We start from the raw sequence: 16,430 nt of genomic DNA, 5'->3' as shown, positions 1-16,430 counted from the left end.
CAGAAACCAGTTAAGGCTAACAGGAATAATTTAATTGAATTTTGTTAATCCGAAGTCGCTTGGTGGTTTTATATCTAAGAGAAAGGGTTTTTATTGTTAGCCTTTGAGGAACTTGAAACGGAGATTAGAACTGCTGTTTAGCCTAAAAGGGAACAAAAACTGTCATAGAGTTCTGGGCCCTGATAATATTTTTCTTATTTTAAAAAAAAAGTACTTGAGGCGTAATTTGGCAGGCAAAGTTCTTGGTCAAAGACAGGCTGTTACAAAACTTTATACTAAATTAAATGGATGGTTTAGTTCATGTTTTGGTCTGGCCATGACAAACACTAAACTCTTAACTGACGGCTTATGGGAATGTAGTCATATGTATATTATTGCTGTACACCCACATGCACAGGCAGTAGTCCAAGTGTGCAGATAACAGGAACATATAAATAAAGCAGTTGGCTTGTTGTCCTAACGTTCTTGAGTAGATCCTTGTTAAAATAGTGCCAGTCAAACTTATGAATAGATCTGGTGTATTGAAGATTACTCGCATTCAGCTATGACGTGATACAGGTCACTCTGTGGGCTGTTTGTGGCCATTTTGTGTTTTTGTTTTGTGTTGAGTCAACAACTCAGAATGCAAACGGAGAGCTCAAGTAATCCCTGCTGTCCCCTGATAGTTGCAGGTTGCCTCCAGGCTACCCTGTTTGAAGAGGGGTGTTTGCAGGCCCATAGGGCCATGCCCCTGGATCGCTGTGGGCTGAGAGATGGTCTCTGCATGCCTGTGGGAGAGGAACACTGTAGTTCTCCTGTTTCCCACCAGCACCACTACACTGAAACTGGTGTTTTCTGGTGCCGTTACGTGATAAAAGCAACATTTGCTCCATTGTTCCTGCTTCACGTATGTGAGTAGGTGATGCCCTTGTCCATCCCACATGCCTATAGAAATACTGCTGGAAATGATGTTAAAGAACAGTTTGCCTTAGGATAAGTCCTGAGTCTCCACCTTGTCCTGCACAGGACACCAGGGCAGCAAGGAGGGGGTGGATTGCACCTCTTTCGGAAAGCCTTGCATTATGCTCGGTGGAAGGCACCATGAGACCAGGACTCCGAAATCAATGGTGATGTACTTGCACAAGCTCAGACTTTCTGTTTCCCCTGTTTTTTGAAATCTTGGCATGCTGGTGGAAGGGCTATAAGATGATTTAGAAGGAAAGGACCCTTCTTCTCCCAGGTCAGTATGATTCTAGTGCTTCATCCTGAACTTGCCTTGCTGGTTACTCGTGCCTGCACAGAACCTCCTGGGGACCTGACTGGGGCCTGCTGGAGGATGTGAAAATTACCTGGTTTGGCTGTGTATTGAAGCAATGGCAACAATGAAACCTGACTGTTTTATTTTCCTCCCGTTAGAGGGCAACTCTCCTTTTATTTCTGTAGCAGCCGGGGAGTGGCTGTTCTGCTGCTTTAAGTGATGAGTAACTTGCCAAAACAAGTTCAAATGGCGAGCACCTGGGGTAAGGGGAAGCTGCCTGCAGAGTAAGAAAAGCTGCCTCTGGACTGATTTCCCTGTTTGGCCATCCAAACAGAGAGCACGTTGGCTGTAAAAGTCAGACAGACAGTGGCATGGTACATGACTGCATGTCTGTGAAGGTGGCTGCCCAAAACGTTCCTGTGAGTGCGTGGGGAAGGCTGTAGTAATCATGGCAAGGTGATAAGTGCTGGAGCAGGAGTGGCATCTGTCTGTGGATGAGACTGAGTAAAATGTCTCCTTTTTGTATTTTTATTTTGTTTATTTGAGTTGAAGTGAAGTACATACTCGGAAAGCTCCATTGTCTGTTTTAAAACAGATTTGACTGGAAAGGAAAGCTTCATTGTCTGTTTTACTGGAAAGGTAGGTTTCGAGAGCTGTTATGTTGAAGTGCCTTATTTTTGAGATAGATAGCATCATCCTCAGACCAGTGGGAAGGAGTATGGCTAAGTATATAGGAATGCTGTAACTGTAAACAGATTTATCTGGACATAATGTTAAGCCTTTTCAAAGATAGCAGTGCATTAAAATGTTAAGTTTGATTATACTTTTAATCACGCTGCTATTCAACTTTTTCTGGAAGCCTGATGGGTTTTGGTTTTTTGCTTTGAATTTTGTGTCTACAAACATGCTTGTCATTGCCTAACAAATAATCACTTTTAGATTGTAAGCCTTCAGGGGCAAGGGTTGTCTGCCCACTCCCTGCTAGAGAGCCCTCAGTGCAGAGGTTACAATTCCAGCTGGAGCATTTGGGTCAAATCATAATATAAATTTAGCAATAGTAAATATTTAAATTGGAGGCTGTATGGATCTGTTGGTGCTGGTGAATGGCAGTAAGCAACACAACTGAGCCTTACTGAACCTTTTTGCAGAGCTGGAAGTTTGCTTGTTAGAGCATGAATGCTGCAGTCTTGGGAAGACAGCAAGTCTCTTGGAACATTCTTTCTGTTCTTAAGGCAACATTTTGAATGGGGTTTTGAGAAAATAAAGCATAAAAGGGAAGGAGGTGATCTGATCTCATCAGCAAAATTTCAGAACAACAGCGTCCAAAATACGTGTTGTAGCATAATTCCTTTTTATGCTTACGTACTGAGATTGACGTACACACCCTGAACCAAACAATTATGGGACTAGATGGACTAAGTAAATGGCTTACCTCTTACAGAAAGCAGCTTAAGTTTAGAAGAGGAGAAAGAAATATAGTAAACTTAAATAAATCCGTTTGAGGATAAATGCTTCAGCTGCAGGCATTTTTCCTGGCATGAAAACACTGGAGATTCAGCTACTGGAGGCTTGGCAGAAATGCGGTAACATTAGTAAGTCATCCTTCATCTGTTGATCAGAGTTTTACGTGAGAAGTTGTCATTGTTACCCATCTGGCAGGATGTCCGAAGCATAGAAGATCTCTTTGCTTGATAACGAGCAGGTAGGGTTGGGAGCAGGCTATCTGTGCGGTGTCTACCCGGGTGGGGGGAGCCAGGATGGTGGGAAGGGTGCTGGAGACTGCTTAGCTGTTATCTTGAGTAGTTTCTGTGACATGGCTTTACAGCTAGTCCTTGGCGTGAGTGAGGAAGTCTCCCCTTCTCCCTGGGGAGAAAAGAAGCTGTGTGACATTTAAGTAGGAACATAGTTTGACTATTGTCCCATAAAAGTTGGAGAGACTGTGTATTTGAAAACTGAGGGTGCAACCTATTTATTGAGCTGTAAATTTGCCTGTTTTTAGTCAAGGCAGCTCTATGTTGGCATAGTGGGTAAAAGGAAAGGTGGAATTAAAGAGTGCTTTTTCATATCCTGATTCTCAGCTGCACTTGATGCACCTTCCTACTGCTCTTGCCACGGAAAAGATCTTGGCAGAAATAGAGGAACTCTGATGTGCGAGGAGAAGGCTGGTGTTTACGTGAAGCTTCTTGTGTCGCTGGGTGCTTTTTGGTGGGGTGGGTTTTGTGTGTGTTTAATTTGCTTTTGTTGGTTTAATTTTTTAATTTAAGTGTGACCTTTCCTAGATTGCTTTTAGCTAATGGGTGTAATGGAAGTGTCACTGCAGGTACTTGAAAATACAGTAGCTCATATGTGTGCAAATCTTATATATGAAACTTCTGTTTAATATGTAACCCAGTGAGAGTCACTGTGTTTGCTCTTCTGTCTGAAGAGATGAACCAGTTCAGGTAGAGAACAATGGAGCTTGTTCTTTAGTTAAAGGAACTTTTTGTCTGCTCTTGGCTCTAGATTTCCATGAGGATGCTGTAAATGTTCCAGTGCAAGGTCCCTGGCATGTCCATTAAAAATAAAAAGAAGGAAAGTATTCATTGAAAATAACTTAATTTAGTTACTCAGTAAACCTGCTTCCATTCTGATGGGAATACAGTTTAGAAATAAAGTGAACCTAGACTTTAGTACTATGAGTTAGGGTAGAGAGGTCATTTTGCCCTTAACAGGGGCTATTAAAACCTACAGCAACCTGAACTTGAGCGACACATTTCTTTTTCTTTGGTAGGCACTCCTTCCTATTCTTTAGGTATGTTTAGGGTGTGTAGTTAAAGGTACTAATATATCCTGTAATAAGATTTATATCTTTACATTTTGTGGCTTAAAGTCACCAAACTAGCAGCTCTGTGCCAAGTTCAATTTCATGCCGCTTTTGAAGTTGCCCCAGTTCCAAGTGAATCCAGAACAAGATGAGACAGAGACTGGCAGCGTGTGTGGCTGTGGATCAGAAAGGAGTATTTTTCAGAGGATTTGAATGAGTTGCCGAGTGCCATCTCTACCTAAGATCAAGCTGTTTCACATAACAAACTTTGTAGCCATGTGAACTGATTTATATAAATGCAAATCTAAAGAACATCTCAGGGTCTAAACCATTTTTAACTGTTCTGGTTTTCATATTTCTAAACCAAAAAGGATATATAATTTGATTATTTTTTTCCTTTTTCTGTTCCAATCCTTTTAATTACTTTTTTAAGAAATTGTATTGCTGGGTTTTTTTTTTTAGTGATAAAAAGCAGCCTCTAGGGACTAGAGTTACCAGATGTGCTTTTATTTTGGTGCAGCTTGCTTTTGCATCTTGATAAATTCCCCAAGTGCTCTGGTCAGTAGAAGCGCCAGATGTTTACTCTGTATTCCTGTACTTCTGATAGCAGTTGTGAAAACACTGCAGAAACATCGCTGGCTAAAAGATAGGAGAACAGCAGATTTTGAAATGGCAAAGGGATTAAAAGTTTAACACTTGAGCGCAAGCAGCTGTTAGAGTTTATTGGCTGGTGTAACTTTTAATTGCATTGTACATCCATGTCAGCACAGGTTAAATCAACTGCAGTAACTTTCAGTTGTGTCTGTACTTGAGTAAAAATACTTAGTGTTAAACTGGGGGTCTTGCACACACAAGTTCAGATGTCTTTTCAAGATTACCGGTTTGGGTATGTTTTAGGAATTCTGTGAAGTGAAATACAAAGCGTCTGCTCACTGTCTTTGCTCTAGTCTGGGTAGGTAAAACGGAAAATATTGTTGGAAATCTGATCGCTCAGGCTTAGCGTCACTTCTTTGATCACTGGTGATGTGCTGCCTCGGATAAAAGAAGAGTGAGTCGATATTGCATAAATAACAGTGATTTTAACAGCAATGTAAAGGTTTGGAGTGTGTGTGCTGGGGTACACCAAGGCACATTCTTTGCCTTCATCTGTTACTCTGCTGTAGGATTTCTGTTCAGGCAGTTGTGCTATGCAAGACTCGTGTTCTTCCCGAGAGAAATTGCCTGTCAAATGCCTGTGCATTCATGGACTGTTACTTACAGATATGAAAAGCATAAGTTCACTATTTACGCCTGCTGGGGTCTAGCCTCGTTAGTCATCTCTGTTTCTTGCATGTTGCCTTGCTAGGTGGTTTGTTGTATAACTGTAAAATCACATGTGCTTAACTGACTTGAACTGTAACGCATATAGTTATAATACTGAGCTCTTTACCAGCTACAGAGACCCATGCAGAGGGATGCTCAAGGACCACTGTCCTCTCCACTCTTGTTTCCTTCACCCGTCTCTCTCTCACGCCCTTCATGGTCTCCAATGCTACTAACCTGCATGAAGTGAAGACAGAGCAGTGTTGCTGGACATTCAGCTTAGGATCTCTCTGAGCTTTTCAAGGTCAAAAACTCACAAGTTGTATTCTGAAAGACACTGATTGCCTGCACTGCATTCTGAAGCCTGGGGATAAATGTGAATAAAAACTGAAGCTTATACTTGTGGTCAAAGCAGCCCTCTCATAAGAGCGTGGCTCAGGAGTACTGCAGTAGGCAAAGTGGGAAGTTGCCCATTTTCTGTGCTCTGTGCACACAGAACTCACCTGTGGTGAACACAGTGTTAATTGTGTTAATAATCTTTGGGTGCTTTGGGGAGCTAGTCAGAAGTACATTGTTGGGCTCCTGCTTTGAAAGTCATCCTTAAACAGACCTCTCCAGTCATTTACAGCAAGGCAAGAATGAGGTATGATTTGAGAGTTTATTGTTAGGGAAATTATGGCCGCTAATACTGCTTTTTAAATATCATGTTGATTACAAAACCATCCGTGTAGGAGTGGTGGTATAGCACTAGACCTTCAAAGAGCTGGTAAACAAGGAAGATTCAGTGTAAACACTTAAACAGCAGGACTTAAAAGTAGGTTAGAGTGTTATACAACCTGAAAAAGGCCAGCTTTGAAGGGCAGAATTTTTGAATATTGAAAAAAATTTTTTATAGATTTAATCTTTGTTAATAGGTACTAATTTGACTGATTATATAAAGCAAGAATCTTATTTTTGTCTTCAACTTACTGAAGCCTAGTATTTCTGTATGCAGTCTGAGAGAAATTAGATATTGATCTAATACTGAATTACTGTCAGTCAGATTAATGTTCATAAAGATGATGATTCCTTAGTTGGAGAATTTATTTACAGTGTATATCAGGGAATATTATATATTCCCTTTAAGGGAAAGTCCAGAATTACAGCTGTGCAATTTGGGCAGTGGGATGGCAGAACTGGGGAGATGGGTTAGTTGTGGGGGGTTTTGTTTGGGTTTTTTTGTTTCTCAAATAATGAGTGTATGAGTGGTGCTAATTAATCCCCCTTAATCATGTAAGTATGTTATCAAATAATAGCATCATATTTTTCTGTATGTATTTATATAATGAGATTTAATTATAACTAAAAGCTATTGTGGAACTCTTGTTCCTTAGTTGGAATGTTTTCCTCTATAGGAAATCTCCTTTCAGCTTTGTGTTCATTGCTTTCTCCTTATTCAGTTATCATCCATTATGCTGATCTTGCAGATTGATCTAAAACGGGTAGATTTGGTCTCTGTCAGATGTTTAGGGAAGAAATAGTGAGTGGGAATTCTTGTCAGTCTAATTTGGTGGAAAAAATAACAGAAATCTTTTTCCATGCAGGCTCTTACGTTAAATCTGTTTCTGATCTTCCTGAGACAAAAGCACTAATCAAGAAGCATCTGATACCGTAAGCCGCACCGTAGTCCTTGTGTTTCCTGGGCTTTTCAGGCAATAGGGACACTCAATGCGCAAATCCATGCTTAGCTGAATTTGGAGATTTGATTTGCAGAATGCTTGAGAAAAGAAGCTGTAGTCACAGTTGTACCTAAAACTGGTTTTGTAACTCGAGTCAGGTCACGTAGAGCAAAGCACAGTAATAAAGCAACAGAGAGTTAACTCCTCTTTTTCAAACGGGCTGCTGCTTCTCTGCAGCTGTCTAGGGGCAATGCCTCAGCCAACACACTAGGAGCTGCAAACTGGGTTAGGAATCATTGTAATATTACCAGACACAGTAGCAGGGATGATTTGCCTCTATTGCTAGATCCCAAAGCCTACCAGTGTTTTGATTAAACCTCCTTCAGTTTGTTTGAAACTTCTCTTAATCTCAGAAACTGAATAACCAGTGCAGGGGATGAATGTATGTATGTTCAGGATGCATAAATTCATTCATAGGCTCTTTTCTGAATGTCGTCTTGTATTATATTACAAGGGCTCTGGGGCTCCTTACACTTGGTTCTTTGGTGAAGAAAAAAAAAAAAGATGGTGCCATCTTCTTGATCTTTTTGATCTTTGCAGATTGTCTGTGGAACAATTGATATTCACAGAGTCCTGGCTAAGAGGAATCTCATAATCCATTCTTACCACATTAAGGTCTAGTTGCCTGCCTTAATGGGATATTGCTGAAGTAGAAAAACAAAGGAAGTAGAAATGGGTGGTGGAAAGAGAGAGTAAAATATACAGCGGAAATAAATTTAAACCTATGGTCACTTGATCAAAAGCAAGCTAGCAAAGCCTTTTCGTTATGGGAAAACTTTTCTTCTTAATTTCCTGTGGGAAGGGAGAAAACAATTTCGTCCATTGTACCACTTTTTATTTTCAACTAGAAAAGGTTTGGGTTGGTGGTTTTGTTGCTTTTTTTTTTTTTTTTTAGGAAATTCTTGACCAGTTGTGGTGACAAGGCTAATTCAAGAATCTTTTTGTTTCCTGAAACAAAGTGGGCTTGTTCAGGGTCTTGGGAACCTGAAAGTGAAATGAGAGGTTCACGTGCTACGATTCTGTTTTTATTTGTTTGTTCTAACTTTGAATTTGCTTTAACTTTAAATATGCTTTTAAAACAGGAGGGCCAGTGAATTACAGGGGCAGACAGATGAAGTTTTTATCAGTAAGTACAGGAAGAAGTAGGATGTAAATAAACATTAGTGACATACCAATCTGCTGCTTCCTTTTCCTCTAGCTTCTGCATTTAAACTAGAACAGTTTCTTAGGAAATAACCCCAATATGTCCACTTTGTATTTCAGCATTTATAGTCTGAAATATGTCAGAAAAATTCACCAGGTTAATCACATCCTGAGCTCTTTCTAGTATAGCTTTTCTTTAAGACTAATGAAAGGATTATAATTGGGTAAGAAGTATGATTTATGAAATTGCCCTTGCTGATTTAACGTGGTCCTGTAACTTAGAACAATTCTGTTGTCATTGTCAATGTTTTCTTTAATATTCTGTTTTCACTGTAACTTATATAACTGCAAAATAAACAAAATGGTTTTAGTTCTAGAGCTCCATGTAACATTAGCAATGAAAAGGGAGGTAGTACTATGCTGCTTTCAGAACTTTAAGTTTTCCCACCTGAAAATCTTAGAAGGTAGCAAGAAACAGTTGTGCTTAGAACAGTTGCATTTGTTTCGGCTAAAGAACTTTTTTTTCCCCAGGAGGGAGAATGGACCCAGTAGATAGCTGGAGGTAATGGATGGAGCTGGAAGAGGTTAATGTTATCCTAAAGTGTCATCCAAGTTATAGAACTGGAGACAAAGGGTTTGGGAGGAAAAAGGATTATTTGCTAAAATATAAGGTCTTCCCTATTTTATGTAGCTCTGCCAGCCCTAAAGATCATACTGCAATAGGCTTGAATTAAAATCTGTGTTTATTAAAACTAAATGCATATATGCTAGTTTAAAAAGGAGACCATGTCCTGAACTTCCATATTGGGAATTAAAATTTATTTCTCTTCAAGAACCCCAGTTTTCTAGTTTGGGTCTAGATCTCAGTGTGTCAAAACTCCATGTTCTGCTGAGCCTCAAGGCCCATTCAGTGCCTTGTGAGCCCTGAAAAGGGCTGAAAGAAATGCATGACTTTTTGCATTGGGGTTGTGAACAGAGCATGCACTCATCTTAAGGGGAGACCACCTATGGCAGGGAGTTGCAGGCTCTGCCTGCCAGACACAGACTGGCATTTATGTATTCTTTTTTTTTTCCTTTTTTTTTTCTTTCTTCTTTTCCTTACTACCATGTCATCACTGCAGCTTATCATGAAGTCCCAACCCCAATCTGGCATCCTTAAAAGGAGGTAAAACTAGCTACAAAAATACTATCTACCTACTCCAAGGAATATTCTGGATAGTAGGCTTTAAAAGCAACTTTTAAAAGCTTTAAATAGTTGAAATTTAACCATGGAATAAAGAAAACCCAAAACCATTATGATACTGTAGAGACCAGTTGTTCTGAGTACATCTTAATAGTTTGATTTCTAAGTATCTGCAAAAATAAAATAAAAGTTAACCTCTATGGTTATTAGTTTAGTAAAATCAAACACCAAAAAATGATGGATTTGAGAGAAAATAGCAAATGTATTTGCAGCCTGTCGGTCAGAATGTGTCTTATCCTGTATGTAGGTTTATAGTTTTTTGTTTTGATTTTTAAGACTTGGAGCATTTAAATATTTTAGACATGTGAGGACAGAAGCCTTTTTTCAGCTCCTGGAATTGATTTTTGCTAGCTAGAAAAAGGTCTGCCTCTCTTTTATGAGACAGTGTTAGACAGTAATGCCACAGAGGGTTTTTTTGTGTTTTATAACTGCTAATCTCTGCCAAAACAGCAGCTCTTCTGTAAGTATCAGTAACTTGAAAGAAAAGACGTGTTCAGAGCATTGAATGTGGTACTTCTCAGTGTAAAGCTCCTGTTACACCATGCTGCCTACAGCCTCACAAAGAGGATTACACAGTCTCTGTTGTGTCTCCTAACCTTTTTTGAAATCATTTTGTGTGTGTGCAAGACAGAGGTCTGGTAGAGGTGCTTTTTAGCTTTAGCTTTTTTTATTGTTCTTTCTAAGTCTCTAGCTGGAACCACTTTCTTCTCTCTCATTTCTTTTCCATTATTTCAGTTGCTTAGAGCAGCCATGTCTGCAGCACTTGGGTTTCGGCGCTTTATCCGCGTGTTCTCATGGCAGAAGCAAAAAAAATCACCTTCGTTCTGTGAAAGGAATTCAGCAGGTTGTGCCCCAAACCGCAGTGAAGTAATTTCCCACGTAATTAGCTAGTGCAAAGTTGAGGGAAAGGCTAGCCCCAGAGGAGCAAGCAGTAGCAGCTACCCATGTTTGTTACAGCAGTCATCTCATTCCTCCTTCCCATCCTGCTTGACACCTTCTGCCTGCACATTGCCTGCCTCTATGTGCAGAGGCACAGCTGTAGTCAGCACATGTGACTTTTCCTTGCTAAACGTTTGGCTCGGTGCTCTCCTGTTGAACTACTGCACTAGTAACATAATGGACTAGAAGTTCTTGTGGTTGCCAAGGTGAGTGAGACCACAGTGAAAACAGCCTGGAGATCTGTGAGAGCATCCCTTCCAAACAGCTTCCAAGAAAGAAAAAAAAAATCCATCCAGGAAAAGAAAAAATCTCTGCTGCTGTTTTGTGGTTCTCCTGTCCTGGGCAGGTGGCAGTGGTGCCTTAGCAGTAAGGAGAGTCCTTGTACTAATGTGAACAGATAGATATAAAAATTACTAATGCTATTCTTTTGCACATGGTTGTTATTTAAATGCCAAAGGTAGCAATTCTAGAGCAAGCAATCATGCTGTGAGTCAGTCTAGGTAGGCACCAGGAGACATTAAAGAAAATGGGAGTTTGTAGCTAACTTCAGGTGAAGCCCTGTGAGGCTCTGATAGCTGTGGGGTGTGTTACGGGTCTGTGTCCTTCAGCAATTCCTATAGCAGGGACAGCCCTGGGGAGGTGTGGGGAAAGGTTCAGGAGCCACGCTGCTGGGAAGAGGCTCTCCTGGAGCTAGGAGAACTGTAAGACCCCAACAACTTGTGTCACTGATGAGGGAGGAGTATTTGCCATTCATTTGCCCACTGGAAAATAGAGAGCGAGCTGTAAGTTCCTTCTGCCCATTCCCTGAGGAACTGAGCCTTAACTTTTACATTTTGGCAGCTGTGCCAAAAGCACAGAGATGAGCGCTGCAATGAGATAAAACCCTCTCCTCTCTGGTTGCCTTCACCAAATCCCAGACTAGGTATGCAAAACCGGTAAAAGCTCCTGGGAGGAGATCGTGGGAGGCCAGGGGCTGGATCCCTGCCTGTGGTGGAGGAGACGCTTTCATCCTGAGTTCCATGCTGGGCTCTGTAACGGTGAGTGCTGGCCTTTCCCGCAGACCGAGACCATGGGAGCTGCTTACGCTGGTGCGGGGAAGGAGAGGGGCTGATGCATGCCTTTGACCATATAGGCAGTAGCTGATATCCGAGTTCTGTGTATAGAAATGTCTGTTATCTTCTTCAGAGAAATGTAGGCTAGAAATAATCAAATGATCATGTTGTATATTCATTACTTGTGATACTGTCCTTTAGGGTTTGTAAGGTGTGGGTCTGTACGAACTGGTATGCTACAAGTTAAAAAGAATAAATCTGGTGCATCTTTATACTGCCTACTTTGATCTCCTCGTGCTCTGCTAAGCCGTTCTCCCAACCAAAGGGAGCCAGACTGTGTGATAATGTACATCCTGTCTCCTTCCCCACTCCATGTGTACACACAAGCTGCATATTTTACTTTAGAAATGGCAAATTTGGGTCACAAGTTCAGCAGTTAAAATGGTGATTTAACCACATCCTGCTTGCACAGGAAGCTTATTTTTTAAAAAGCTGATAAGTTGAGTACTCTAGATTTTGTCAAAACAAAAAGCAAAGCAAGCTATTTAAAGATGCAAAGAGGTTTGGATTCTCACACAATCCATTTGCCACTTTGTCTCACAGTGCATATGTTTATTTTAAAGTGAAAGCCTTGCAGCCTGCTCCTGTGCTACCTGGACTAACCAGCATCCTATAATCACCAGGCTGTCATGGAAAAAATACTTCCCCCATTATGTTAAGAAAGAGTTGTGGGGTTTTTTTCTTGGTTAGCTGGGTTGGATTTTTCTGAGGAAGGATTATTTCTTCATTAATTGGGGGGAAAAAAAAATCTGTACGGTAACATCTGGTCCAATGAGTAGGTGATAACTGTTTCTCACTGTAAAACATCCAAATGCATTAAAACATTTGTGCCAAATATTCACGTAGTAACTGCAAGACTTTCACTTGTGCAATGGTACTTAAGGGAAAGGAGCCAATCAGTCTGGTAAGCAAGGAGTAGCAAGGAGTGGGAGACATTGACTGTTATTACGTTAGATGAAAAGAAATGAGAGACTTTGCTCATAATGTAACAAGAGACGTAAAATGTGCTGTGCAAGCGAGGTGCAAAGCATTTAACAAATGCTCTTTTGATTAAATGCAAGGTACTACAAAATAATATTAGTGCTGGATTTCACGTTTTCAGACTCAAGCAGTAATTTTTACAGAATCAGATTTTGTGCAGTGTAATCAGTTGTTGCTATTCATGTTATTAATACATATCAGCTACAGCACTTTACTTCTCAGGTATTTCAGTTGCACAGAGCAGGCCTTGGTGCGTGTACCGTTTCGTGGCAAAGATACATAAAAATCATCTGGCCTGAAGTGAGAGGGTGTCTGTTTGGATGCTAAAATAATGCATCGTTTCAGTACATATTCTTTGAGAAAACAGTGTCGAGTGGAATGATGGACAATGTGTGACAGGCAAAAAAACGTAATGAAAACGGGAACTTTCTGAGGATCTGTATGTCATGGTGTGATTGTTATTAAATGGTAAAATAACCTACTCATCAGTCAGCAATACTGATTTTGTCTTTGTTCTCTTGTAGGAATGTTTACCCTTGCAGAAGTTGCATCGCTCAATGACATCCAGCCAACTTACCGTATCTTGAAACCATGGTGGGATGTATTTATGGATTATCTAGCTGTTGTTATGTTAATGGTTGCCATTTTTGCTGGAACCATGCAGCTGACCAAAGACCAGGTGGTCTGCCTGCCAGTTTTGCAGTCTACTGTAAATTCAAAAGCACAACCCGTCACGTCAGGGAAGGCTGACTTTACCACTGTTGAAACAACCACTGGTCAAGGAGAAGAAGTATCAATGAGAACGGTTTCTTTCGGAAGTGGCCCTACTGTAACACCTGACGTACCTCTGAGCAGAGCTACCTCTTCTCAGTACCAACCCACTGAGTCAGGCCAGGAGCTGAAGAAGGAGCAGAAAGATTCTTCGGGCCGTAAAACAAATTTGGATTTTCAGCAATACGTATTTATTAACCAGATGTGCTATCATTTGGCTCTTCCTTGGTATTCAAAGTATTTTCCCTATCTTGTACTCATCCATACTATCATTTTAATAGTCAGTAGCAATTTTTGGTTCAAGTATCCCAAGACTTGCTCAAAAATTGAACATTTTGTGTCTATATTAGGGAAGTGCTTTGAGTCCCCTTGGACTACAAAAGCGTTGTCTGAAACGGCATGTGAGGACTCTGAAGAGAACAAACAGAGGTTAACTGGTGCCCAGTCCATGCCCAAGTATGTTTCCACTAGCAGTGATGAAGGAAGCCCAAGTGCTAGCACTCCCATGATAACAAAGTCTGGCTTCAAATTTTCAGCTGACAAACCGATGATCGAGGTTCCCAGCGTCACTATTTTAGATAAGAAAGATGGAGAACAAGCCAAAGCACTGTTTGAGAAAGTCCGTAAGTTCCGGGCTCATGTGGAGGACAGTGATCTGATTTACAAGCTCTATGTTGGCCAGACTGTCATCAAGACTGTCAAGTTCATATTTATTCTCTGCTATACTGCAAACTTTGTCAACACCATTAGTTTTGAACACATCTGCAACCCGAAAGTGGAACACCTGATTGGCTACACACAGTTTGAATGTACACACAACATGGCTTACATGTTGAAGAAGCTGCTTATCAGCTATATTTCCCTCATTTGTGTCTACGGTTTTATCTGCCTCTACACGCTTTTCTGGCTGTTCCGAATACCTTTAAAAGAATATTCCTTTGAAAAGGTTAGAGAAGAGAGTAGCTTCAGTGATATCCCTGATGTCAAAAATGATTTTGCATTTCTCTTGCATATGGTAGATCAGTATGACCAGCTGTATTCTAAGCGATTTGGTGTCTTTTTGTCAGAGGTAAGTGAGAACAAACTACGGGAAATTAGTTTAAACCACGAATGGACTTTTGAAAAGCTGCGGCAACATGTTTCCCGCAATGCCCAGGACAAGCAAGAGTTGCATCTCTTCATGCTGTCCGGGGTCCCTGATGCAGTGTTTGATCTGACGGATCTGGATGTGTTGAAACTGGAGCTGATTCCTGAAGCGAAAATCCCAGCGAAAATTTCCCAGATGACAAATCTTGAGGAGCTTCATCTGTGCCACTGCCCTGCGAAGGTCGAGCAGACTGCCTTCAGCTTCCTCCGAGACCACTTGAGATGCCTTTATGTGAAATTCACAGATGTTGCAGAAATTCCTGCGTGGGTGTATTTGCTCAAAAACCTCCGTGAATTGTACTTGATAGGCAACTTGAACTCTGAAAACAATAAAATGATAGGGCTTGAATCTCTCAGAGAGTTGAGACACCTTAAAATTCTCCACGTGAAGAGCAATTTGACCAAAATTCCCCCCAATATCACAGATGTGGCACCACATCTGACAAAACTAGTCATTCATAATGATGGCACTAAGCTTGTGGTACTCAATAGCCTTAAGAAAATGACTAATGTTGCAGAGTTGGAACTGCAGAACTGTGAACTGGAGAGAATTCCCCATGCCATCTTCAGCCTCTCTAACTTACAGGAACTGGATTTAAAGTCAAATAGCATACGCACAATTGAAGAAATCATCAGTTTCCAGCACTTAAAAAGATTGACTTGTTTAAAGCTGTGGCACAATAAAATAGTCAACATTCCTTCCTCCATTACCCACATAAAGAATTTGGAGTCTCTTTATCTCTCCAATAACAAACTCGAATCTTTACCAGCCGCAGTGTTCAGTTTACAGAAACTTAGGTATTTAGATGTAAGCTACAACTCCATCGAATTGATTCCAGTGGAAATAGGTTCGCTTCAAAATCTGCAGCATTTTCACATTACAGGAAACAAAATCGACGTTTTGCCAAAACAGTTGTTTAAATGTATTAAATTGAGGACTTTGAGTCTGGGACAAAACTGTATTACCTCAATCCCAGATAAAGTTAGTCAACTGTTGCAGCTGACTTATCTGGAACTGAAGGGAAACTGCTTGGACCGTCTGCCAGCCACACTGGGGCAGTGTCAGCTTCTCAGGAAAAGCGGGCTTGTGGTGGAAGATCACCTTTTTGATGCTTTGCCCTCGGAAGTTAAAGAGGTGTTGAATCAAGACACAAGCATTCCCTTTGCTAATGGGATTTAGGCTGAGGTGAAATGCTCTGGTAGCTGACTCCCGAATGGCAAATGCTAAAAAGTATGGCAGTTGTGAGACTGTGCATTTTAGAAAGCAGAATTCCTCGGAAGGCAGGACTGCTAGCAGGATTAGAAGAGGTGTAACCAAGTGTTCAATGTTTGCACACAGAATCACAGAATCATAGAATCACACAATCAATCAGGTTGGAAGAGACCTCTGGGATCATCGAGTCCAACCATTGCCCTGACACCACCATGTCAACTAGACCATGGCACTAAGTGCCATGTCCAGTCTTTTCTTAAACACATCCAGAGATGGTGACTCCACCACCTCCCTGGGCACTAATGACCCTTTCTGAAAAGAAATTCTTCCTAATGTCCAACCTGAACCTCCCCTGACGAAGCTTGAGGCTATGCCCTCTTGTCCTATCGCTAGTTGCCTGGGAGAAGAGGCCGACTCCCACTTCACTACAACCTCCCTTCAGGTAGTTGTAGACTGCAATAAGGTCACCTCTGAGCCTCCTTCTCCAGGCTAAACAACCCCAGCTCCCTCAGCCGTTCCTCGTAGGTCAGACCCTCCAGACCCTTCACCAGCTTGGTCGCCCTCCTCTGGACTCGCTCCAACACCTCAACGTCTTTCTTGAAGTGCGGGGCCAAGAACTGGACACAGTATTCAAGGTGCGGCTTCACCAGTGCCGAGTACAGAGGGACAATCACTTCCCTAGACCAGCTGGCTACACTATTCCTAATAGAGGCCAGGATGCCATTGGCCTTCTTGGCCACCTGGGCACACTGCTGGCTCATGTTTAACCGGCTGTCGATCAGCACCCCCAGGTCTCTTTCTACTGGTCCGCTTTCTAACCAC

General features: G+C 41.3%; 1 protein-coding gene across 1 annotated transcript in view; it reads left to right on the top strand.

Annotated features, from left to right (window-relative positions):
- Nucleotides 1–15,872, top strand: part of LRRC8D (leucine rich repeat containing 8 VRAC subunit D) — a 39,448-nt gene extending 23,576 nt beyond the window's left edge. Inside the window, exon 2 of the mRNA XM_068406497.1 lies at nt 13,003–15,872. Within this exon, the coding sequence (XP_068262598.1) occupies nt 13,005–15,575 (2,571 nt within the window). The 5' untranslated portion in view covers nt 13,003–13,004 and the 3' untranslated portion in view covers nt 15,576–15,872. The remainder of the gene's footprint in view (nt 1–13,002) is intronic.
- The last annotated feature ends 558 nt before the right edge of the window (nt 15,873–16,430 follow it).

This window comes from Nyctibius grandis, chromosome 8, assembly GCF_013368605.1.
Source record: "Nyctibius grandis isolate bNycGra1 chromosome 8, bNycGra1.pri, whole genome shotgun sequence".
Taxonomy (NCBI): domain Eukaryota; kingdom Metazoa; phylum Chordata; class Aves; order Nyctibiiformes; family Nyctibiidae; genus Nyctibius; species Nyctibius grandis.
The sequence above is the reverse complement of the archived record's forward strand: the minus strand, read 5'-3'. Positions and strand labels throughout refer to the sequence as shown.